The 26873-nt window shown below is 35.7% G+C and overlaps 1 protein-coding gene across 3 annotated transcripts in view; it reads right to left on the bottom strand.

Moving 5' to 3' along the window:
* Window positions 1–26873, bottom strand: part of LOC143223514 (monocarboxylate transporter 12-B-like) — a 259055-nt gene that overhangs the window by 66894 nt on the left and 165288 nt on the right. Inside the window, exon 1 of one of the 3 annotated variants that reach the window (XM_076451592.1) lies at window positions 720–1904. The exons of the other annotated variants lie outside the window; for them this stretch is intronic. Within the exon in view, the coding sequence (XP_076307707.1) occupies window positions 720–1311 (592 nt within the window). The 5' untranslated portion in view covers window positions 1312–1904. Of the gene's footprint in view, window positions 1–719; window positions 1905–26873 lie in introns of those variants that run through there. 3 annotated transcript variants of the gene reach the window in all.

Raw genomic sequence — 26873 nt, 5'->3', positions numbered from 1 at the left:
GCGAGTCATGCACAAAATGTAGACAAATAAACTCCAACAATAATATAGCTAATTTCTATAATTAATTCTGAGGTGTCCAATGTATTTTATAAATCAAATCTGTGATTTAGTTCAACCTTTTTATGCATATTATATACACCGAAAGGTGTTAGAGGCGAAAATAATTTTCTCAATATAATACAGTATTACCAACAGCAAACTGTATAAAAACAAGTAGATAATTTGAGATATTTTTCAAAATGATAATAATCAAAAGCGTAATGATAAAATAAAACAAATATGACTGAAAGTTAAGCAGTATAACAATAACCAACAAATTAATGATAAAACAGGTAAAGCAAATCTGACGGAAAGTTAAGCCGTATAACAATAACCAAAAAATTAATGATAAAATAGATAAAGCAAATCTGATGGAAGAGTTAAACAGCTATTAATCAATATAACGGTAACTGAACGCTTTATGATAACGTGACTAAATCACCTGAGAAATAAGTAGTTAATCGTCAGCGTAACATTAACGAAAAGTTTTTTATTAAACAACTCGACGCGACCTTTAAAATGACGGCAAACAAGAAGAAACGCGCTAAATATTAGTAACTGGTTCAAGTCATGGAAATTATAATTTACGAGTAAAACTGATGAGAACCTTCTTTCTTTTTTATTATTATTAAATGTTTCATAAAATACAGATTTACTTAAGTTACTTCTATTAGGCTTACCTGCCCCTATAATGTTGACGTCAGAACGAAAGTGCTGTTGTGTTTGATAGATGAACAAGCCATATGCGGCCAGAAGACCAATGGTCAGTAATTGTGCTATCGTAGCACAGCCACATACCATCCACCCCCACCCACCTTCGGGATAGTAATGTTGGTGAATAGTTGCTGCTTTGGGATCATCAGGAGACAGAGACAAGTTTAAGCCAGGGATTTGTCCGTTAAGGTCCTGTTGGCTGCCCCTCAGTCGTCCACTATTACATTCGTTACTTACTGCGGTAAATCCAAGATAATTTGCGGCACCATGGGCATCCTCTACGCACGATACGCTAGGTGCTCGGCGAATTTGCCCTGCGAAGAAAGCTCCCGCTCCGCGGCTGGTAAAATAGGGGCTGCGAGGATCCGTTGAGGCGACAGATTTGGAACGGTATTTTCTTCTCTTTGAGAGAGTGCGCGCGTTAGAGTGACGTCCAGGCGCATTCTCCCGCGGTGGGTTCTTGGTCTGACACTTGGGTCTACTCGCACCGGGATTCAAGGACTTGTCCGAGATGTTATAAGGGTCGGCACTAATGGTCAGCATGGTGGCCAGAGTCATAACTAACTGTATGCCCACACATGTTGAAGCGTTACCACTTTTACCTCCTCAGTTCGGAAACAATGGATATAAGTCAGCACCTGTTTCTTCGCTGCTCAACCAACTCTCACCCCTTCTACCCACTCAAAGAAAACACGTACTGATACTTGGGGGCGCTACGAAGCACGTGCAGGCTCACTCAATAGACAGCGTGAAAGCACATGAAACATCGATATATCGTTAAAGTAAAAAAGACGACTCAATACGAAGATAAAATATTTTTACTGTTATCTTTACACTAACAAAAAAGGGCAAGTCCGTATTTTTCTGATAAGCACGGAGCTAATTTTTTAGTCCACCAAAGAATTCCGTCAGTGGTCTTAAATGTAAAATCTAGAACATACGATTTCAGACAATATACACAGATGACTCAATAACCCCTTGTTTCCGATTTTGCAATAGAAGTATTTCTACAAAATACACGCTAATAGATTAAAGTTTTGGTTTGGTATCACCAAAACCACATTTTATAAAAACAAAAATACGTTAATTATTTTACCATATCCTATCATGTATGCAGGTTATGCTGCCTCTCACCTACTCAGCATAGTCAAAAGTGGAGCAAACTTGGAACGTGAAGCTCGTGGCAGCTTTTTACGTCACGCGTACGCTCGCAAACACTCAAGGTGTTTAAGATATATGTTAATATAAAACCTGCGTGAATAAGCTTATATGGTAACAGGGGGATGGGGGGAGTGTTGAAGGTGAAAACAAGATGTAAAAAATGATGGGGTTCATAAAATAAATCGGGTTTCATTTACTAACTGTAATTAAATTTAACAGCAGCATGTGGAAAGTGAAAACGATATTCCATTCATCGTATTATTTGGTTTAAGTGTGAAGAAAATAAAGATGAAAAGTTAGGCATAACGAACACAGCACGTTTATAGTATTGTTTATAGCAGTTTCCCGCGGTTCCCCTGGAACCATGATGGTTTTTCTTTGGGGCCTGGCATGGCCAAGCGCGTAAGGCGTGCGACTCGTAATTCGAGGGTCGCGGGTTCGCGCCCGCGTCGCGCTAAACATGCTCGCCCTCCCAGCCGTGGGGGTGTATAATGTTACGGTCAATCCCACTATTCGTTGGTAAAAGAGTAGCCCAAGAGTTGGCGGTGGGTGATGATGACTAGCTGCCTTCCCTCTAGTCTTACACTACTAAATTAGGGACGGCTAGCACAGATAGCCCTCGAGTAGCTTTGTGCGAAATTCCAAAACAAACAAACAAACAAACAAACAAAATTTTATTTGGGGCTCCCAAAAAAATGCTGAAAACAAAGATGCTGAATTACTTTTTATTCTAAATAAACAATAAGCCAATAAAATGATAATGAATTAATTAAGTAACGCAACTGCTTCATGTTTTAAAATCAAAATAAGATAACTTTACATAAAATCAAGTGTGTCTACAAATTTAACCCTAACGTAATAAACTGCTAACGATCTAATTATAATGCATGTAAATTGATAAGAAAAAAATCATTAAATTAAAATCAAAATAAGATAACTTTACATAAAATCAAGTGTGTCTACAAATTTAACCCTAACGTAATAAACTGCTAACGATCTAATTATAATGCATGTAAATTGATAAGAAAAAAATCATTAAATTAAAATCAAAATAAGATAACTTTACATAAAATCAAGTGTGTCTACAAATTTAACCCTAACGTAATAAACTGCTAACGATCTAATTACAATGCATGAGAAAAAAATTATTAAATTAAAATCAAAATAAGATAACTTTACATAAAATCAAGTGTGTCTACAAATTTAACCCTAACGTAATAAACTGCTAACGATCTAATTACAATGCATGAGAAAAAAATTATTAAATTAAAATCAAAATAAGATAACTTTACATAAAATCAAGTGTCTACAAATTTAACCCTAACGTAATAAATTGCTAACGATCTAATTACAATGCATGTAAATTGAAAAGAAAAGATCATATTAAATTACGCACATAGAATTGAATAGAAAAAGTACTTCATAGATATCGTAAAAGTTTATTAGTAATTATTTGTGGGGCTCAAACTTTTTTATTCCACTCAAGGGAACCACAGACTAAAAGAGTCTGTGAAACTAGCTTAGAGTAGTTTAATGCAATAACGTATTGATGGTATTAAATTTGTTTTTAACATAAAAATCTTTAAACGCTTTACTTGACAAATGTACGATTATCCAGTTATTTCGGATACAGCTTCACTATACATAACTCTAGAGACTAAATGTGAGTTATTACATAGTATATAATATCCAGAGCTTTAACACTACAGAAATAGTAAGTTTTAATGAGGTATACATAAACCTTTTCACTACCGATTTCCTTGAAGAGAATTATTTATTAACTTTTTACCAACATTTCAACCCTAAACTCAGGATTACGCTAGGGGGCTGGCAAAGTCAGCTTGACTTCCGAGCACGCTCTAATGATGCGTGACCATGGAGAGATTTTTAAAGGCATATTAAAAGAAATATTACATAAACTAAAAACAAAAAAATCATCTCCTCTTGTTTCAAAGAAACATTAGCTTTAAAATTACATTTTTATGTAATTCTAATTACGAAAGATAAAATGTAAGACCAGTATTTGAGAATATATTGTATACTAACTATTTTTTAACAGAATTAAAAAAAAAAAAAAGTAGCTGGAGGAATGGAATTCAACCAAAACCATCCCACTGGATACTCTATTGGTTTGTGCTAAATATTTTCAGATAAATTGGTAGGTTTGGTTTATTTAAATACAGTTAATCCAAACTTCTTACTCTCATTCTAATTAAATTATTACAATTTTAAAATACAATTCATCTCTTTGCAACATATTGTTCAAAAAATATTGTAAATGGGCTCTTAACTCTGAAAACAAGGCCTCAAGTGGTTCTGAAGTAAGTCTGAAGGCTTATAATGCTCAGAACCGGGTTTCGACACTCGTGCTGAGAACAGCCCGTTGTGTAGCTTTGCGCTTAACAACAAACAAACTGAAAAATGAGTCTTACCTATTTTTAACCACTAGCCAAAATAAGACAAAATTTTGTGTAGTACCACCACAAATGTAAATTTCTTCCCGCTAAAGGCCTAACAAAAATGTATGACGCGAAGGTTTGTTTTGGTTTGAATTTTGCGGAAAGCTACACGAGAGCTATCTGCGCTAGCCATCCCTAATTTAGTAGTGCAAGACTAGACATAAGACGGCTAGTCATCACCATCCACCTTCAACTCTGGGGCTACTCTTTTACCAACGAATAGTGGGATTGACCGTTACATTATAAGCCCCCACAGTTGAAAAGGCGAGCATTTTAGGAGTTAAGGGAATTCGAACTCGCGACCCTCAGATTACGAGTCAAGTGTCTTAACCACCTGGCTATGGCTAGCTATGACACGTAGGTTTAGAAGTATTTCGATTTAGTATTATGTTATCGGAAAGTAAGCTGAAGGCTACAAGTTATTACATCCTCAAAGACAAAATACAATAATCCTTCAAAGAATCCTAACAACTAAATTGGGAGACAAAATGACTGGCCTCATAATTTATAAAAACAATAGTTTTTAATAATGTGAAATTAAGTTTTCGATGTTTTAATCAAGGATACAGCTGAATAAACTATGTTTCCCAAACGTTTTTAGGCCTGTCTTTAGTGCTTAACGCGCTTATCCTTGACCTTAACAACAAAATGGTTAAGTAATATAAAAAATATACGTTAAAATTCTCTGTAATAAGTAAGAAAAACGTGGCGTTTCAGTGTATTAGCATTTATGTAATAAATACTCTTAAAACAATAGTTGTATAATTTCAAACTTCACCAAACTATCGTGTCTTAAGTCTTTGGCTGTTCTTACCAAAATTAAGCATTGTTTTAACTGGACATACACATAATACATGACATCGACAGCTATTCTACCACTTCATGGTAACTACATAACGTTTTGTAATTTTTATGTAATAAAGATTTGAAAACCACCTTTTCTGCTTGAACTAAATGGCCACCGCTTTAATATAGAATGATTAGAAAATTATCAAAATTCATACTCGTGATCAGTTGATGTCGAAAAAATCACCAAATTCGTGCTAAAAACTAGCCCTAAACTATGATGAATGATTTAACCAACATAGAAAACATTCAATGTCTTAAACACACACTCAATGCAAAGTGAAAAATAGCAGTACATTTATTTCTTGTTTTTTTGGTTTTGTAGATATTTCGTGCAAAGTTTCACAAGGATTTATCTGCCGTATTAGCTGTTCATGGTTTGGAACTGACAGACCGGATTGTTGACTCGGTATCTTCTCTCCAGTCCTGATAGCTTGTTTTGATACATCCTATATATTTTTGATGAGTACACTACAGGCCAGGGTAGTTACTGAAAAACCGTATCATGCCCAATGCACCAACCACGTTGTAAAAAGTAGAGCATTGTGGGTGCATCTGGTCATTTAAACGAGGCAGGGAACTTAGTTCATGCCATGTAAATGAATTCCAAGATATTACACCGCCTCCATAACCTAGTACAATGGATACTATAAAGGATGGATCCATTACCTCGTTGGGTTATCACCACACTATAACCTTATCACAAGTACAGAACAATGTGAAATATTAAATTATTTGTCTGACCACAGTTCCATTGAGAAACGATCAAATTTCGGATATATATAAGCATAACTATAAACTATTTTCTCTTTCGACTGTTAACAGAGACGAATAGTTTACACAAGAAGACAAGCTTAAAGTTTATTTCTCATAACTTCCTGGCCCAGCATGGCCAAGCGTGTTAAGGCTTGCGACTCGTAATCTGAGGGTCGCGAGTTCGCATCCCCGTCGCGCCAAACATGCTCGCCCTTTCAGCCGTGGGGGCGTTATAATGTTACGGCCAATCCCACTATTCGTTGGTAAAAGAGTAGCCCAAGAGTTGGCGGTAGATGGTGATGACTAGCTACCTTCCCTCTCGTCTTACACTAATACATTAGCGACGACTAGTACAGATAGTCCTCGAAATTAAAAAAAAAAACAATCATAACTTCCTAAATATTATTCTGGTGAAAATCGATGTTCCTAGAGAATAATGAATATTATTTGAAAGATTATTTAGGCAGAGTAAACTGGAAGAGGCAGTAACTGCCTGTTGTAGGAAAAAACACAAGAGTAGAGGACGACGTTTCGAAAATCTTCCGAAGACATGAAGAACAAAGACGGGGAGCTGTCGAAACGTCGTCCTCTGTAGTGGTGTTTTTGCAACAGACAATTTCCGTCCATTTAAGTTTAGTCATAATAAAAAATATCCGTCAATATCTGTTATCACGAAATACTTGAAATTTGCTTCCTATCTTTGTTTGATAGTTCTGTTTTTTGACCTCAGTTTCCTTAGTAGACGGAGGTTTTCCGATCTGATTACCAGAAAATGTAGATATTCGAGACATAATGACCTATGACTTGACGGGCAGCTCGACCGCTATCGTCAATTTAGTCCCAACAAATTACAACTCGTTCAGCTCTATATAAATGTGTTTTCCATCTGCATTCATAAACCTTTGTTGTTGTGTTGTTGTTTTTTTTCATTTCTTTATCATGTAGGTAGCTACACACGAAGTGAGAACTAGTCTGCTCTACAGTTATAGGTTTCTATTATTTTGTGTATACGGTTTTATTACAGTTATAACACAAATTTGAAGACGTAACCATTTCCTTACCAAGGTGTAGCTTCTATGTGGGTTACATAAATCACTGTGGTACAAAGTTAAACGGGTTAGAGTAGCTATAACTAAACCAAATTAGACAAGATTTCTTTTTTGTTTTTTTGGGGGGATGGAAATGATGTGTCAATACTACTTTAGGCCATCAACAAAGTTTGACGTACGTAATGTCTGTTTTCTAAAATCTTTATAAATTATTTAGAGTTTAAAGCACTGAAACTTACTCTGTAAATAAATCTATCTTTGTCTCAACTATGTCGTTAAACCGTTTCTTTCTTATCATTCATTTATCTTTATATCTTTCGAGACATTTGTCTTGGGTGTAATCTGCATATTTAAAACTCAAATACTTTGCTTGTTTCTTATGAATTTGGAATTTCGCACAAAGCTACTCGAGGGCTATTTGTGCTAGCCGTCCCTAATTTAGCAGTGTAAGACTAGAGGGAAGGCAGCTAGTCATCACCACCCACCGCCAACTCTTGGGCTACTCTTTTACCAACGAATAGTGGGATTGACCGTCACATTATACACCCCCACGGCTGGGAGGGCGAGCATGTTTAGCGCGACGCGGGTGCGAACCCGCGACCCTCGGATTACGAGTCGCACGCCTTACGCGCTAGGCCATGCCGGGCCTGTTTCTTATGAAGCAGAAGCTACAAGATGGGCTATCTGTGCTTTGCCCTTCTTGTGTATGGAAACGCGCGGTTTTTAACATTATAAGACTTTGCGCTGAACCATAAGAGATGGGGAAAGAGCTACAACAACAGAAGTAGCTGGATGAAATGATTCTTTCAGTAATATATCGATCCTACAGTTATAAAAATAATTTGTTTTTAATTATGCATTATTCTCATACTTTACGTTCACTATAATAAAGTAGTAGTAAGCTTTGGCTATAATAAAGTAGTAGTAAGGTTTGGGAGTACGGAATATTCGACTTTTCATGTTAATTGAAGATTTATGGTTGGTGCAAACAACGCGAAAATAATTTTCTAGTAAGTAATTCAAGGTTACTTCTTGTTCCGAGTTCAAACTTAATATCTAGTTATACAAATTCTGTGTAGTGAGTGATGACTATATGTGAATTTAACGAGTGTATATCACTCCATTCTTTCTTAGACGCCCGGCATGCCACGCGTGTTAAGGCATGCGACTCGTAATCTGAGAGTCATGGGTTCGAATCCCCGTCGCGCTAAACATGCTCGCCCTTTGAGCCATGGGAGCGTTATAAAGTAACGGTCAACCCCACTATTCGTTGGTAAAAGAATAGTCCAATAGTTGGCAGTAGGTGGTGATGACTACCTGCCTTCCCTCTAGTCTTACACTGCAAAATTAGGAACGGTTAGCACAGTTAGCTCTCGTGTAGCTTTGCTCGAAATTCAAAACAAGCCAAACCTTAGAAAGAGATGTGGGATCAATTCTCGGCCATGACCACAACATACTGTCGTTTTTAAGACTTCCCTAAAGATAACAGCTAGTAGCAGCAGACATGCAAAACAAATTAGTTACTAGCTAATACATATTACAAGAAACAAGAAGAGCTTAGATAATCGTATGAGATACTCACCATGACAACGACCAGATGCGTGATTTGCATAGCAACCAAGCAAGTGATTTATATTTTATAACAGTGGTTTTATTTTGAAATAATTTTTTTCCAAATTGTTGTTCTACGTTCATTGTTTCGTTTAATGCGAGTCTGTCACGAAGCTACATAATGGGCTACCTGGGTTCTTCCTCCATAGGTATCGAAACTTGGTTTCTAACGTTGAAAGTCTGCTGACTTTATTGCCGTGCCACTCGGAGGCAATAATACGAAGTCACGTACTTCATCTTTAATGTCAATATGTTTTTAAAGTCTCAGTAAAAGTCACATAGCTCGTTACATAAGTGTCACCTTCAGTTCTAGTTTTCATTTAGCACAAACTCAGAGATTTGTCACGAAAACACAAGTCTGGGTAAAAATGATAACAGGGCTTAAGATTTGTGGCACACACAAAATTTACTATGAGATTGTTTTTTTACAGAATGGCAGTATTTTGGGAAGTCAATTACACATTGAAACCTTAATGTCGGAGGACAGAAAATTAGCGTTTTAAATGTATATATTATGTAAATAATAATATATTCAATCAGCAAATTTTACGCTTAAATATGTATTACGTTTTTTAAATACGCTATAATAACTGATTCTTCAAATGATCGTCATTCAATAAAATATAACAGTTTATAGAAACTGGAATTTAAGATTCCACTAAAAAAGGTGGGCGGTCTGGCATGGCCAGGTGGTTAGGACCCTCGACTCATAATCTGAAGGTCGCGGGTTCGAATCGCGTCACACCAAACATGCTCGCCCTTTCAGCCGTGGAGCATTATAATATGACTGTCAGTCATGGCGATTGGTGACGATTGATGACTATCTGCCTTCCCTCTAGTCTTACACTGCTAAATTAGAGACGACTAGCGCAGATAGCTCTCATGCAGCTTTGTTTTTGTTTATTTGTTTTGAATTTCGCGCAAAGTAGAGTAACGTATTTGTTAATATATGATACGTATCGGAAAACGACAGACTACACACACTTATTACATGCATAGCAAGCAAGGTTTGTTTCCAGTGGGCTAGCGGGAAGTCTCCAGACTAATAACACCAAAGTTCGAAGTTCGATTCCCTCCAGTAGACAGACCGTATATAACCCGTTGTGTAACTTTGCACCAAAACACTTCACTTGTACTTTAACGAACTATTCAAGCGGGAGTTGTATATTTTGCAACGAAACTATTATATTTCGTTCATTTATTCACCAAACATGCTCGCACTTTCAGCCGTTGGGGCGTTATAATGGTACGGTCAATCCCACTATTCGTTGGTAAAAGAGTAGCCCAAGAGTTGGCGGTGGGTGGTGATGAGTAGCTGCCTTCCCTCTTGTCTTACACTGCTAAATTAGGGACGGCTAGCACAGATAGCCCTCGAGTAGCATTGTGGGAAATTCAAAAAAAAAAAAAACAAACAAACAAACTAAATCTAGCCATTTAGTCTAAGTGACGTTGAAAATATCAAATGATCGCATTAGAATTACCTTGTTAACGAAAAAGAATACACATCAGGTTCGGATGTTAATCACTCGAATGGCCAATTAGACAACTGATGCAATGGTATCTGGTTACGAAAAATAACATGGAAGCGCCTACGTAACTAACATCCTGCACTTCGTCTTAAGCCTTTTAATCACCGTATCTAATGAGTGTCACTGCTTGTATGATTTATAATGGTATTAAAAAGTAAATAAACAATTATCTAAATGTCAAGAACTTTCAGGATTATTTTTTCCACTGTTTCCACTGAATGTTCGACTGCTTACTTCAGATATGTATTTGATTAATACAAGTCTTCTCTGTATTGTAAGAGATCGAAGTTTAGATGTATTAGCTTCATGCGTTCTCATTTACTATGATTCAGTTATCGCTTTGTGAGAAACACTGCAAAAACCCACAAAAACAAGGGCATCATATTATAGCAATATCAAAAACGTGCTAATAAGATAACTCATGATTCATCTGCTGATTGATACTTCACGATATGCCATCTAATCTGTAATGACAATGATTGCTTACCCATCTTGTCCCATTTATAATGCTCAGTTTCATATATTACGTTGATGTTCATCCCACGGCTTAAACCTTTTTCAAAAAATTTTTCGTGTATCCGTCCTGGCTAGACTACAAAGAAAGCATCTGAATATTCACTTACATAAAGAATAATCGTAAAATCGTAGTTCAGTTGATAACAGATGGCCGCTGTTGAGAACTTTGGGTTACATATTCCATCAACTATATTTTTACAAACAACGGTACAGGTGCCAAAACACCTGTACAAGACACACCATTATACGCAGCACAGGCATATGACTTTTACCTGTCGATTCTGATTAACCAGAATCATAAGGTACCCTTTTTTAAATCTAAATCAGATGATCAAAACCGCATCTGTATGCCATGTCAGCAGAGAAATGTTAGATAAAAACTTCGCAAGACCAGTCCTCTTGTCAGTGAATGAAAGAAGTACGTTACATTTACAGTAAATCCAAAATAAACCACCTGTAATGTTGCCAAGCGCACTTCCAACTGACCAAAAACACGTGTGAAAAGTTATTTTTCACAACTGAGTTGTGCTTCCACCCTCCACCCCCTGTAGCTGTATAGCAGACCTATTATACTAACTTGGAGAAAGAGAGGATATAAAACCAGATGGAACCTGTTTTTCATAGAGAAAGATGGTGCATATGACAATGGTTGAAATGGGCTGTGCATTGGAACAGTACGATTAGGACCATTCGTTATGAAGATGCTAGTTATACGGTTCTTTTTTTTTCTGTAATATACTCTGTTGGTGTAATCTGTTCCCGACTTTAGTCTGAGTGAGTTAACTGTATATCTTAAAAAACTCAAAACAACTCCCCACACTTCACACAAGCCTCGTATTTATAATCTAGATTTGAAAGTTAACTTAGAATCTTCCACACCGACTTAATATTATTATCATTAGACCTACAGCTCCCTCTAGCAAACAAACTAATTAGAACATCAAAATATAACTTATAAAACTTCAATAGATTTAATTGAAAGAATTCAAATTGTGGCAAGGGTTATTGTTTGTCTTGAGGCCTATTGTAATATAAGGTAATTATATCATTTTTAGTATTTAATTTGTAAGGAACTGCTTCCTATTAACACAAGATTAACCTTTTTCCAATAAAAGAAAAATTAAAGAAAATAGAAATGGAAGGAATAACGTTAAAATACTTGTTGATTTTTAACAAGTGCAACGTTAAAACGTTTTGGTAACTTTGTAATTGTTGAAACCAAATGAAAAGTGTATATAGCTAAATTTATATATATTGTAAACTTTTTTTTTTCCAACAACCAAGTACATATACACCTATAATAAAATTATTTGATCTTAACGATATACATATCATAATGAGAGGGATGTTTGATGTGTCGGTAGTGAGACAGAAAGCTCCAATTGTCACACCTTTTTGGTTTACAAACATTATAGCTATCCGATTAGTGAGGGGTGGGCCAGAAAGAATAGTATAAAACCATCGATAAAAACATTGATAAAATTCAATTCAAGTATATAATTGGAACAAAGTTCAAAGTAAAGCACGAAGCAGAAATGGGCGGAACAATGGCCACACACCCTGTGACGTTGTGCCATGTAGGAAACTCAAATGTTGTAACGTTACCCACCCATTATTACCTTATTTCCTTATTTTTTGGTGCTCCTATTCTTATTTTCTAATGTTTTTTTTCACTTGTTTCACATATTTCTCTGGTACTAAATCTCGAAAGTGACTGAGCTCTAGGCCTATCCTTCACATGGTTTTTCTTAGAACAATCTCTAGATACTTCCACACTTTCGTTGATACCTTTGCTATAGTTTTCCTTCCATCTGTCTGGGATGTCTGCCTTTCTTTACCATTAATGTTTCTAACCTTTTCTCTATTCTTGCAGTAATGCTTTCTTTGCTGGAACAAAGACATTTCAGGGATCCCAACATAAGATTTTTCCTTTTCTTTGGTTTTGTTTTCATGAAAGGCATATCTTATAAATCACACTGTTTCAAGTACAACCTTTAATATCAATCGGTCATACTTAGTTTGAAAACAATCCAAAAGTAAATGATACAACTCATTATTCTTTTCACTCCAAAGTGCTTGAGCAAAACAGTGATAGACTATGACAAAGGTAATGTTTGTTCTCACGTAGAAGACTCACTTCGTAAGCATCAACTGCCATGATAGAATTGCTATGTCCAACAAAGAACTCTCAATGAGATGTATAGAGCTGAAAACTCCGATTTCAGTGATCAAATCATATAGTTAGAACCCAGATTTAGAGAACCTATGTAGTCCATGTCTGTTTGTTTCTATCTAACTAATACAGCTGCAGGTTGATCACGTAGTGCGTTCGCATAAGCAGTCGTGCACCCGCAAATGATATGAGGGTGGGTTCTCATTTGACAACTCAAAGAATGTGCTTCTAATCATGGACTATGGCTACTAATGTATTGCTAAAGCGGTAGTAGTTTTGCAAAACGATTATTGTTGTTACCAAGGTTATAAAAAACGCTTTTAACCAAATTAGCATAATTCAGTGTATTTTAATCTAATAAGGTGAAGGTGGGGAAGAGTTATGCCTTTACAACAACATTATGTACTCGCTCAGATTAACGAATATGTGGTTTTGTGAGTTTTTTGTTACTCTGCCAACTTTGTCAAGTGCTTTGATGACTTGTTATTCTATAGTTGGTTTGTTGACTACTAAACAGTGTATGTAAGGTGCTTATAAAGTTTTGATTACATGCTGTTTACAGTGTTTCATATTTTGATTTATACTGCACATCTGCCTCATTCCTGCTACAAGGGCCCGGCGTGGCCAGATGGATAAGGCATTCGACTCGTATTGCGAGGTTCGCGGGTTCGAATCTCCGTCACACCAAACATGCTCGCCCTTTCAGCCTTGGGGGCGTTAGAATGGGACGGTTAATTCCACTATTCGTTGGTAAAAGAGTAACCCAAGAGTTGGCGATGGGTGGTAATGACTAGCTGCCTTTTCTCAAATTTTAGACTGCTAAGTTAGGGAGGGCGAGCACAGATACCCCTCATGTAGCTTTGTACGAAACTCAAAACAAACCAAACCAAAACTAATACCTGTTAGTAATATTTTACAAAAGTCTTAAGAAAATGTTGTTGAAATGTCACGTCGACAGAAAAAAGAATCAGATGACGGCATGCTTCTTTGGCCATGCGGCAAGTACTTGTATGTTTCCAAATTAAGAAGTCTAGGCACCACGTGTTCGTTATCAGGTCTAACAAGTACCATATATATGTAGGTTCGTACTGTGAGTTTATTTTGTAAAGAATTCAAACAGACAGCTGCTAAACGAATATAATTATGATGCTGGGCTATCATACAAAAAAAAATCGCACTTTAATGAGGGTTTATAAATGTGGTTCGTCATGCTGTCTTGGAAGATCAGTAAGTAGGTAAGCTATTTTGGTTATTTTTTCTTCAACAATTGTTTCTATGTTTTTTTCAAAAGGTGGTATGATCCTTATTGTACAATTTTGTAGTAAGAAGTAAATCCTCTGACCTGTAGCAGTTTCTGGATACCAGTTTAAAACAACCTTTTGTGTACTGTTTATTATAGTATTAGTTTAAAAACATCTCGTCCTCCAGTAAGTCAGTAGGAAATTTACGGACTTACAACAATAAAATTTGGAGTTCAATTCCCCGTGAAGACAGAGCGTAGATAATCTACTGTGTAGCTTTGCGACAAACTATAACGTTTGTTTATTTGTAATTAAGCACAAAACTACACAATGGGTTATCTGTGCTCTGCCCACCACAGGTATCGAAACCTGATTTCGCAGGTTTAGTTCATGGGTCGCTCAAGCTGTAAAAGTTAAAAATACCAAAATTAGGCCTCACAATTAACTTTATGACGGCTGGATGACTGAAACATTAAAAATACATCTATTTTATCCTTAGGGCAATGTTAAATTCTTTTTCAAATATTGTGGTACTGTAGCTGCATTTTTCTGTTATTTGTATTTAATTGAATATATCTGGAGGTATCTAATAATACCTAGTGTAAATATTTGCGTAGTACCACCACAAATGTAAATTTCTTCCCGCTAAAGGCCTAAGAAAAATGTATGACGCGAAGGTTTGTTTTGGTTTGAATTTTGCGGAAAGCTACACGAGAGCTATCTGCGCTAGCCATCCCTAATTTAGTAGTGCAAGACTAGACATAAGACGGCTAGTCATCACCATCCACCTTCAACTCTGGGGCTACTCTTTTACCAACGAATAGTGGGATTGACCGTTACATTATAAGCCCCCACAGTTGAAAAGGCGAGCATTTTAGGAGTTAAGGGAATTCGAACTCGCGACCCTCAGATTACGAGTCAAGTGTCTTAACCACCTGGCTATGGCTAGCTATGACACGTAGGTTTAGAAGTATTTCGATTTAGTGTTATGTTATCGGAAAGTAAGCTGAAGGCTACAAGTTATTACATCCTCAAAGACAAAATACAATAATCCTTCAAAGAATCCTAACAATTATATTGGGAGACAAAATGACTGGCCTCATAATTTATAAAAACAATAGTTTTTAATAATGTGAAATTAAGTTTTCGATGTTTTAATCAAGGATACAGCTGAATAAACTATGTTTCCCAAACGTTTTTAGGCCTGTCTTTAGTGCTTAACGCGCTTATCCTTGACCTTAACAACAAAATGGTTAAGTAATATAAAAAATATACGTTAAAATTCTCTGTAATAAGTAAGAAAAACGTGGCGTTTCAGTGTATTAGCATTTATGTAATAAATACTCTTAAAACAATAGTTGTATAATTTCAAACTTCACCAAACTATCGTGTCTTAAGTCTTTGGCTGTTCTTACCAAAATTAAGCATTGTTTTAACTGGACATACACATAATACATGACATCGACAGCTATTCTACCACTTCATGGTAACTACATAACGTTTTGTAATTTTTATGTAATAAAGATTTGAAAACCACCTTTTCTGCTTGAACAAAATGGCCACCGCTTTAATATAGAATGATTAGAAAATTATCAAAATTCATACTCGTGATCAGTTGATGTCGAAAAAATCACCGAATTCGTGCTAAAAACTAGCCCTAAACTATGATGAATGATTTAACCAACATAGAAACATTCAATGTCTTAGACACACACTCAATGCAAAGTGAAAAATAGTATCTAATAATACCTAGTGTAAATTTTTTTTTCGATTAAAATGTGTCGTATACATAGAGATGTTATTGCTTTTACCTCAGTGGCATGTCCTCGGACTTTAAACGCTAGAAACCGGATTTAGCTACGTGTTGTGTTCAAAGAAACAAACAAAATGAACTAAACAGACAATTAGAAACCCATGGGTTTTGGGTACGGTTGTGCCTATTTTTGAGCAAAACTGGAGGAAATTACACGTAGTGGCAGTTAAGAGAGATACAAGAAAAACGTTATAGATTAAACCACCAAGAAGATAACTACAGATATATGTTAAAATACATATATCTTTGTAGTTAACTTCTCGGTATTTGACCTACAATAACATTTTTATTCTTTTTGGAACAACTGACTGGAAGGAAAACAGAAAATCAGTAGCACTTCACTCCAAGAATTTTGTCTGATTGTTATATGAATGACCAGATTGATTGTCACCTTTATAAAGCATTCAAACCTGAAAGAGCAGAACTTGTTCTTTGGTCTAGCAACGCAAATTTTATAATCTACATTTCTGCACGTTAACACCACTAGGCTACATCCGGCCCAAAGGTTTAGATTACAACATAGAACTTGCAACATCAGTAGTTGTCCCAATGTTCCTGAAGAGCTATAAAGTGAAAAACAAACTAAAAATTATCATGACGTCATTAAGAGTCCATTACACTCATGCTGATACTTTGATATTTAAGATTTTGCGTACGCATACATTATATTTGTTCTGACAAGTGAAAGTCCACTATACACTTTTAAAAAAAGTCCAAAAGTACATCTTAGGAGGAGATTGTTCATTTGTATTTAACTTTATTACAGCGTTATTAGCCGCTTGCATGGCCATCATAAGGTAGCTGTCAATAACCAACATGACTGATCGAAATGTAAAAAAATGCCCCCTAATGGCACAGCAAGATGTCAACGAATTTACAATGTTAAAAACCGGGATTCGATAGCCGTGATGGGCAAAGCACAGATAGCTCATTGTGTACCTTTATGCCCAATTCAAACACAGCTACGTTGTAAAAATGTAAGCAAAAAATAAACAACCCATTCAAAATCTGTATTCATGTTTCTATTACGTACATTATATGTAAAATATGTATATAACTGAATTGATTTAGAAACTTAACTCATACCAAAGTTACATCTAATTAAACTTTATTAAAATGGAATTTTCAACTTGAAAGTGCCTTTCGAGCACATGTGCTAAATTGTCAGGTCAGAAATTCCCATACTTTTAGGTATAGCTAATTTTGAAATGCTGTCCAGCGGAAAGGGAATCGTAAAGAAGCACCTTCCACCCCAAGATCTTCGTTTACCTCTTTAAACTGAATTATGCAACTGGCAGCTACTTTTAAAACGCTCCCACAGATACAAGTACAAGAGATAAATTTTCAACACCCAAACATTTGATATGCAGGCCAATATGTAAACTGCAAACCACTAGGATACTTTTAAGGGAAACTTAATCGACTAAAAATAAATTTCCTTGAAGTGAAAAATTATCTAAACTTGGTGTTTACGTATTGGTAAACATTACGTTCATTACAAACTGCTCGGTATGTAATTATATAGAAAGTTAGGGAGTCATCTATCACAATCTTAAACTTCCGTGTGTCACTCTCACTCTCTTAATAACGTTCTTGTTGTAATGGACATTCTGTACACAGTAGGGTATTGATGTTAGTTATATATCAACCAGTTTCCCGAAATAGCAAACTTCTATAAGTGTGTATTTATGTAATGATGTGCGCCTTCCTCAGTTTCTTAAACATTTAGAGTTTGACTGACAAGGGTCGAGTAGTCGGGTGAGGGTTCCCGAGAATAATAGAGCTGAGAGTGCTTCAGCTTAATAGTCGAGTAAATAACAGAGTTCATCGTGAAGTTTTCAGTGCTTGTCGAACACTTCCAACGATTTTCTGTGTTGGTAAAAGCAGCAGTAGACATAAGAGCTCTGTAAAAAACATCTCTGTGGTTGTAATCGTTTGCATTTGACGATATATTATTAGCTGGAAAGTGAGTGAAAAAATGATAAATATTAACATTCTTGATAAACTGTGAAACATTCTCATTAGTACAAAATAGACCTTTCGTTTCATGAGTTTATTTTTTCAGGACTTTAATGTTTAAAATTTAGTGCTCTGTTAATTTATTCAACATAACGTCTCTTGATAGGTAAGGCTTCTTTGACTCTTACATCTTAGCTAGTTATCATGACAAAGATCTGTTTCTGTATCCCTTTCATATTCTTAGTTTCGATATCTGCAGACTTTTGAGTAATTACCAACATTAGAATTCAGATGGTCGTTTGTTCCGACATGGTGAACTGATTTGAATACTTGACTCGTAATCTGCGGGTCGCGCGTTCGACTCCATGTCATATCAAACATGCTCGCCCTTTCAGTCGTGGGGGCATTATAAAGTTACGGCCAATCCAACTATTCGTTAGTTAAAGAGTAGCTCAAGAGTTGACAGTTGGTGGTGATAACTAGCTGCTTTCCCTCAAGTCTTACACTGCTAAATTAGGAACGGCTAGCGAAGATAGCCCTCGTGTAAATTTGCGCGAAATTCAAAAACAAATAAATAAACAATTCCTCTAGTCTATCGCTTCATAATTAGAAAAAGCCCTCAAGTATAGGTCAGACAAAATTAAACAAATAAACAATTACTAACTCGATTGCAAGTACTATACCAAACATCCTGTTCTGTATACATTATTCCCTTAAAGTTCCATCATTCATACAAAACTATTCTATAGCCCTACTCGTCAGTCCATTAAAAGCACCATGATTCACACAAAACACAGAAAGAGACAGTTTAATATGTTTTTTTCTTCCACTTAGTATGCTATTAATCTAGGAAGCTACAACTGTAATTAACGCTTAATAATCTGGAAAGTGCAGATATTTGTGAAGATACAGGGACATTTATATTATAGATTTCGAACATTACAAACTACTTAACTTCAGTGAACTAATTTCGGACATTAATATTTCTACAAGGACACAACGTATCTTCATCTGTGAAAAACTCGCATATCCGCAGCGTTTGTTTATTTTTGAATTTCGCGCAAAGCTACACGAGGGTTTTCTGCACTAGCCATCCCTAATTTAGCACTGTAAGATTAGAGGGAAGACAGCTAGTCATTACCACCCACCACCAACTCTTGAACTATTCTTTTACCAACGAAAAGTGGGACTGACCGTCACATTATAACGCCCCATGGCTGAAAGGACAAGCAATTTGGTGTGACTTGGATTCGAACCCGCAACCTCAGAGGTGTCCACCGAGGGGAATCGAATCCCTGATTTTAGCGTTGTAAATCCGCAGGCTTACCACTGTACCAGCGAGACCTCAAAATGATAGGAATTTTGGGGTTCCTGTAATCTATTAAACACTCTTGTTAATGGCAGGATAATTAATTTACAAATAATGAATATGTAAATACACTTATATTTCACCACTTATTCATTTATTTATCAGATTTTGAAACTAGTTGCATGAAGAAAGCTTAGCCTTTAAAAAACATTGTCAATAAACCCCATGAATATGTATGGGCCTTCTTAAACGTAAATTAATTAATTAAAATAAGTGAGGTGTTGAATAACATTTTAAATACACTTATACCAATTACAAAATTAAACGACAAACAAAATTTAACCTTCAACAGACGGGAAATTTAGAAAATATGGGCAATGTAACATTTTACTTCAAGTAAGAACGTTACATTTTTTAAAAGATACAGAAACTGTTTACGTGAATAGAAAAGACTAAATTATGCAAGATGTTCAAGAGAAATACGTAATACAAGAAGCAGCTTCACGTTAGGGTTTGTTTTAAATTTTGAGAATAATAAGCGATGTAGTCGAAATAGAAAAATTAAATTAGTTAAATACAAAGTATAAACATGTATCTAACTTTCAATTTATTATTGAAAGTACCATGAGCCACATAAAACTAATTAAAATTATTAAATTCCAACTAAACCAAAATTGCATTTTATATACAAAAATTCATGTACACAATACTCCTAAAAGAATTGCGTTTTTTGATTAAACAAACATTATACAAACGGTAAAAGATTACCACTAATATTTAGTTGATCTAATGTTTGCAATATTCGAGGTAAAAACACGGTTACACATCGTGTTTAGTAAATCTCTAATTTGGACCTGTAGGATTGCAACTAGCTCCTAACATAGATTTAAATGAAGTTGTCTTTAGAAGTTGGTTGTTTGGGACACTTTGGCGGGAACAGTCAGGTATGGTCTATCATTGACACTTGTTAAGGTTAATATCCGGCGATTAACCCGGTTAACCTCACGTTCAAGATATTGCGACTCGGATTGAATAAGCATACCCTCCTTCCCATCTTGTGTGAAAACAATGCTGTGATCCACCAGAAAATGGCAATTCACGTCATAACAGAAATCCAATCGTATTTTGTCATGGAATTTAGGCACATTCTGGACAAATATCCGCTAAATCAAGATGCGTCTGTCGTCCAATAATCGTTCAATTCTGGTCTCGTTGAAAAAAAAATGTTGCCAAAAGACAAATATATTTTAGCGTCTGTGATGCTTACTGCTGTTGACGTACTAATTTGCCTGGATGAAAGAGCAGCTTCCATCTGGCTATTCTGCCATTATAGCCCATGCTAGGAAGATAACTTTCGACGGAGTTTAATATAGCCAGGTGGTTAGTGCGTTTAATTCGTAATGAGGATCGCGGTATCGAATCCTTGTCTCACCAAACATTATCGCCCTTTCAGCCGTGGGAGCATTATGACGCTACAGTCAATTCCATCATTCGTTCGTAAAGAGTTGGTGAGGGGGGTGAAGATGACTAGCTGCTTTCTCCCTAGTCTTGCACTGCTAAATTAGGAACGGCTAACGCAGATAGTCCTCGTGTAGCATTGCACGAAATTCAAAGCAAAACCAAACCAAACTTCTAATTTCACGGTGTGAAATATCCCATCTGTTCATTTCATGCGCTTTGTCCTCCTTCAAATCATCCAAGTAAGAGAGCTCGTGAAAATACAATTACTTCCAGGGAGCCTGTCATCATAGAAATTGGCGTTCGTATTTTCGTGAGTGTCCATTCACTTATCAATAAACTGTGTACCTAGACAAATGAATCTGCTTACTTTAAATGGTGAATAAATACGCTATATACAAACAAATACACACGCATATACACTACATGGTCAAACGTATGTGGACACCCCTTCTAATTAGTGGGTTCGGCTATTTCAGCCACATCCATCGCTAACAGGTGCATAAAATCAAGCTTAAAGTTATGCAATCTCCATAGACAAACATTGGCAGTGGAACGGGTCATACTAAAGAGTTCAGTGATTTTCAACATGGCACTGTCATAGGATGTCGCCTTTCGAACAAATCAGCAAGTCAGTTCTTCATATTTCTGCCCTGCTAGAGTTGTTCCGGTCAACTGCAAGTGCTGTTATTGTGAAGTGGAAAAGCCAAGGAGCAAAAGCAGCTCAGCCACGAAGCGGTAGGCCACATAAACTCACAGAACGGGACCGCCAGTGCTGAAGCACGTAGCGCGTAAAAATTGTCTATCAACAGCTGCACACTCACTACCGAGCTCCAAAGCATATGGTTGTCATGGTCGGTTATCCACATACTTTTGTCCGTGTAGTGTATATACAATGTGTTTATTTTCTTTATACACTACAGGTGAATTACATTTATAAATATTAAATTTATTTCTGTTTCGTATATTAACATCTCGTCTCATCTTTCTCACAAGATAATATGAAGAAATTGACGAAAACCAGAATTAATATTTTATAATCAGTGATCCTCTTCATGTTACAAGTGAGAAAGGAAAACGATAAAATAACTTAAATATTTCCGTCAAAAATGGTTCAGATATATGTGCTAAAAGAAACAAACATTACATTACCTAAAAAAATTAATGGTTCTATAACTGTCACTTGTTTCTCTTAAGGCGACTGATTCATTTAAAATATTTCACGTGAAAAACTTTTAACAACGTATAATTACCTAAATAATTACCCTATATTACACATTCTTTGTCAATAAGTTGCTTTATTCTCAAGTAGCTTTAGGCGTATCGCAAACACTTCGTAAATAACATTGTAGTAATTTTTGTATCCTCAAGATGGACAACCTTCAACTTTGGAATGTCAATTTGTTTTTTTACGTCGGCTCGTTTCTGACCACGAAACGAATGGTTTTTTGACAACATTCTTGACAAAAGATTATGGATGTTGACTTCAGCAGTAGTTCAGCCTTCATTTAACGCTACGTTAGTCGTGTCGTCGAGCTCTGTCTTGTTTCTTCTTGTTTACTACGAAAAAGTATCATGAAAGTGTAGCGAATTTTGTATTTAATTGAATAACAACCGCTGCAATTATTTGTGTTACTGCTACAGTCGGCTATATGAAATCGTATCCCAAATTTAACGTTGTAAGTTTGTAAACTTACCCCTACCCCATCGGGGAACTCAGCAGGTGTTTCATTCAATCAGCTAAGTCTGTTGTGATAAAACACAGCTGAATATTATTCCAAAATTAGATCTGTCTCCAAATACATACACCAAGTTTCACCTGACAGTTCGACAAACTATGTATGTGGTAAAACGAAAAAAAATGTAATATTTCAAATGCTATGTCTTAACAGTTTGATAATTTCAACGTAACGCCGTTACTGAGTATCAAGAAAATACTGGAGTTTGTTGTAGTAAAATAGAGAACTGTTTAAAGAAATCTGCTACATGACTGTAGTGGGAAGTGATGGTTTCTAGACGAGAAAATTGACATCGTATCTTCGTTTATATATGTTTCAACGAGTAAGACTCGTCAGGAAGGTCCAGTGCTTGTTGATTTATTATTTACAGACTTGTCGCTGTCTGTGACAACGAACAAAATGACTGAACTATTTTAACAGAATTACAAAAATAAAACGCTAGAAAGTTAAAAAGTTGTTTAAAATGGTATTTTTGTTTTTATTACTGAGCTTCAGATGTTAAAAAAGTATATAAATCCTAAGGCTTCGATTACACACACAAACTGTCTCTTACTAACAATAAATTACTTAATAAAATATTTATATTTAATCTACTATATCATTCTGGGTTAGTACTGAGATTTCTTTTTGTGCACGCTTCTAAGCAGTAGATATCCAGCTCAAGATTAATCTCAAATACTGCAGTTTTTTGCTACACCACTGGCAAATGAACACGATTTGAATTCCGGGAAAACCCGGAATATCCCGTCGTTCCACCTTTTACTGGTACCTTATAAGGTCGTTACTTATTTACATGCTGTCCATCGCCAGGATCTGCTCGTTTCTGAAGGGCAACCAAGTGTTCGATTCTGCATTTCAGTTCAAGATTAAAGTTTTTGTAACAGTTTCTATAATTTCGTTTGTAAGCAACACCTCAGGACGTCGTGTTTTGTTTTGTTCTGTTTTTTGTCTCTGAGAAAGGACTCGTACGTAGTAACTGTGTGAAGTGATAAATTTTTAATAACTTTAAGTGAGACGTGTGTGTTGTTTTCTTAGAGCACAGCCCACCGAGAGGGATCGAACCCTGACTTTAGCGTTGTAAATCCGTATACTACCACTGTACTAGCAAGGGGCATTGAGCGAGACAGAAAAAAAACTTTTCTAGATGTACTTGTATGTCTTAAACAAAGTCCGAATGAGAGGTGGAGAAAGACAAGTTGGTCTATGCAAGAAACTTGATGTGATGAAATGTTTAATATCTATTTCATGGAAAATAATTACTGGTTCAAAACGCGTGATATTTTCATTCGGTATCTTCTGTAAATAGCTGCCAGCTTCTGATCAAGATGCGTTTAAACAAAAGACAAAACAATTATATTTTCTAGGTATTTTAATATACCTTTAATAAAATGCCTTTTTGTCAAGAAAGAAAAACTACCTTCAAGCTTAAAAAATAGTTTCTCTCTACATATAAATCATATGTTTCTTTCGTGTTTTTCCTTTTTTACTTACTTCCAATGTGAATAGCTCAAGAATAACGTACGAATTTTATTACTGTATTTAGTTTGAAATATATACGGATCTGTATATTGGTGTAACTTAAAGATAATATATATATATATATATATTGTTTGTTTTGAATTTCGTGCAAAGCTACACGAGGACTATCTTCGCTCGCCGTCCCTAATTTTGCAGTGTAAGACTAAAAGGAAGGCAGCTAGTCATCACCACCCACCACCAACTGGGATTGAGCGTCACTTTATAACGCCCCCACGACTGAAAGGGCGAGCATGTTTAGTGTGACAGGAATTCAAACCCGCCACCCTCGGATTACGAGTCAAGTGCCTTAATCACCTGGCCATGCCGGCCTACTCGCAAACAACGTTCATTATAATCAGCTTATTGAAGTTTAAATTCAAAGTAGATTAACTGTAATTAACTACTCATGTTTAAAGTACCAATTCTTAGTTTTATTACGCTTTGTCAAGTTGGGTATTACAGATTCAGACTGCTACTTAGATAAATGAAAAGAGATCTTGTGTCTACAATATTTAATACAAAAAAGGGGAGGTGAAAGAACCATATTTACAACTTAATTCCCCAGTTGTGGTTTTGCTCAGTAATTATACTCGTTGATTTTGTAACAGAATTTCCTAAAAGCTTCGAATAAGAAACAAGTTCAGATATTACCATGTACTAGTCTCACACGTATAGGACTGAAAAACGTTATGGTTCTCTCTCCTGGATACGTATCTGAAGCCCGAGGTTTGAGTCTGAACATGCTCCGCACTTTTTAACTGAAGGCGAATTAGAAAAGTAATAGTTGATCCCAATATTAAATTAGGGTAATCATGAAGGCGGTGAGTTATGTTGACTTCTTTCTCTCTGGTACGTAGTTCTACATTAGGAGAAACTTTACCTGAGCCCTGGAGTTTCTAACGTGTCATTTTACCCCTGTATTGCCTAAGATGTCACGAAGGTAGAGAATACTAAATATATTTCCAGTAGGCGCTGCAACAGCACACAGATTTATGGGTATTATTTGTAAATTTCATACTTTAAACGTATTGTACTTCTTTTTAAGATTACGAAACTAGAGAAAAACACCAAAAAATGTCCCAAAATTTCATCATTATGTTCATTCAAGCAGGTCCCTTATGATGCGCCTTGGTAGAAGTATATGGAAATTCTAAAAAATAAGTATTCTCATGCTGGTTCATTCGATTGTCAGCAGGGATCTGCGAAGCACTACCATAGCCTTGAAATATACATTCTGTAACAACATGGAAGAATTAGCTACCTAAAATAGAAAAAAAAAGATAAAATATACTCTTGTCTTAACTCTTTTGCACAGTATTGTAGATACCTAATAAGATTATTACACCCCCGAATTCATTTAACAAATCTGAGGTGAGCAGAATTAAGTACTTAATAAAGTTACTGCAACTATGAATTCATTAGTTACCAGATCTAAGGTGTTAAAAATAGTAGAATATAGACTTCTGTTTGATTACTTGTTATTTTTCAACTGTTTTCTTAGTGCGCCATATAGGTTTTTTTTTTTTTTTACTTAAGCTTCGACGTTTTGCCAATATATTTTGATATCAACACAATAATTTCACATTTAGTTAAATTGACTAATGTTAGGAAACAGAAATGTTTCTAATTTGTTTACTTGTATCAGGGCACGAGTACAATAGTTCGTACCAAATTCATCAAAAGTATTCCTGCTATCGAACATGTATTGAAAATATTTCTGACCTACCTTTCCCACAAGCAAGTTATGATCGAAGACACAGTATATATTACGAAAAGTAAGTTGTTGCGACAGGTTTTGACGTATTGGGTGCTTATTCTGTACTCACAGAGACCATACAGGCCTAGGCCTACACGCATGTTTGTAAATAAAAAGTAGGGCATAGCGCAAGAATGGCATAAACTGCATAATATTTGCATCGTATTCTCCACTGGGCCCAGAACTACGCCATTGAAACGCGAGCTTTTGAAATTACAAGTATCGTTGTTTATTGCGATTTAAAAACAGTATAGATATTTGCTCAAATTTCATGAACAGAAAAACAAATTGAAACACATACCATTAAAGTGTGTGTTTTCTTATAGCAAAGCCACATAGGGCTACCTGCTCAACCTACCGATGGGAATTGAACCCCTGATTTTAGCCTTGTAAATGCGTAGATTTACAGCTGTAATAGCGGGGGGGTAACATTAACAAAATATATAATCAAGGTTCATAGGCTTATCACTAAACATATACTGTAACATAAAAGAATTAACTGCTAAACGTTCAGTGAGAGACACTTAATTAAAGACTGATGGGATTTCTTGTTCAACCACGTGGGAAGTTACGGTACCTTAGTCGCACAAGAAAATAAAGGCATAGTATTGCACTTATAAGAGCGCAACATTAAAACTGAGTCTTAAAGTGCAAAAAGAAAACCTTTAGATATGTGGTTTTAAGAACCCATGAGCGAAAGCATAGTAGAATGCGTTATAATACGTCAACCACACTACATCTCTTGTATCAACTGTCGATTAGGCCTTTCGCTTATATTAGGGCTCATTAGGCTGGTTGGGTTAGAACAAATATAGAAGTGGTCTAGGAGCTACATACACACATGGAAAAAAGTATATGGCATCAAGGCAAGTTCTAACATTCAATAATAAGAATAGAATACTTTCTTTTTTAGAATTCCCATATACTTCTACCAAGGGATGTCACAAGAGATCTGCTTGAATGAATATAACAACATTTTGGGACGAAAATAATTGTCATGATACCCCATATCATATCTTACCTATATATAAAGAAGCTTGCAAGGAGGTAGCATATGGTACTCTTATATGGTAGAAGTCAATTTAATAGCACATCATAAATAAATCTTGATAAAAACAATGTTTAATACCACATATTTAGTTTTGTTTAATAGCACATTATAAATCTTGATAAAAACAATGTTTAATACCACATTTAGTTTTGTTGCCATGCCACGGTCCAAAAAGC

The sequence above is a fragment of the Tachypleus tridentatus genome, chromosome 8 (genome assembly GCF_004210375.1).
Source record: "Tachypleus tridentatus isolate NWPU-2018 chromosome 8, ASM421037v1, whole genome shotgun sequence".
Taxonomy (NCBI): domain Eukaryota; kingdom Metazoa; phylum Arthropoda; class Merostomata; order Xiphosura; family Limulidae; genus Tachypleus; species Tachypleus tridentatus.
Note: the sequence above shows the minus strand (reverse complement) of the source record. Positions and strands in the feature narration are given on the sequence as shown.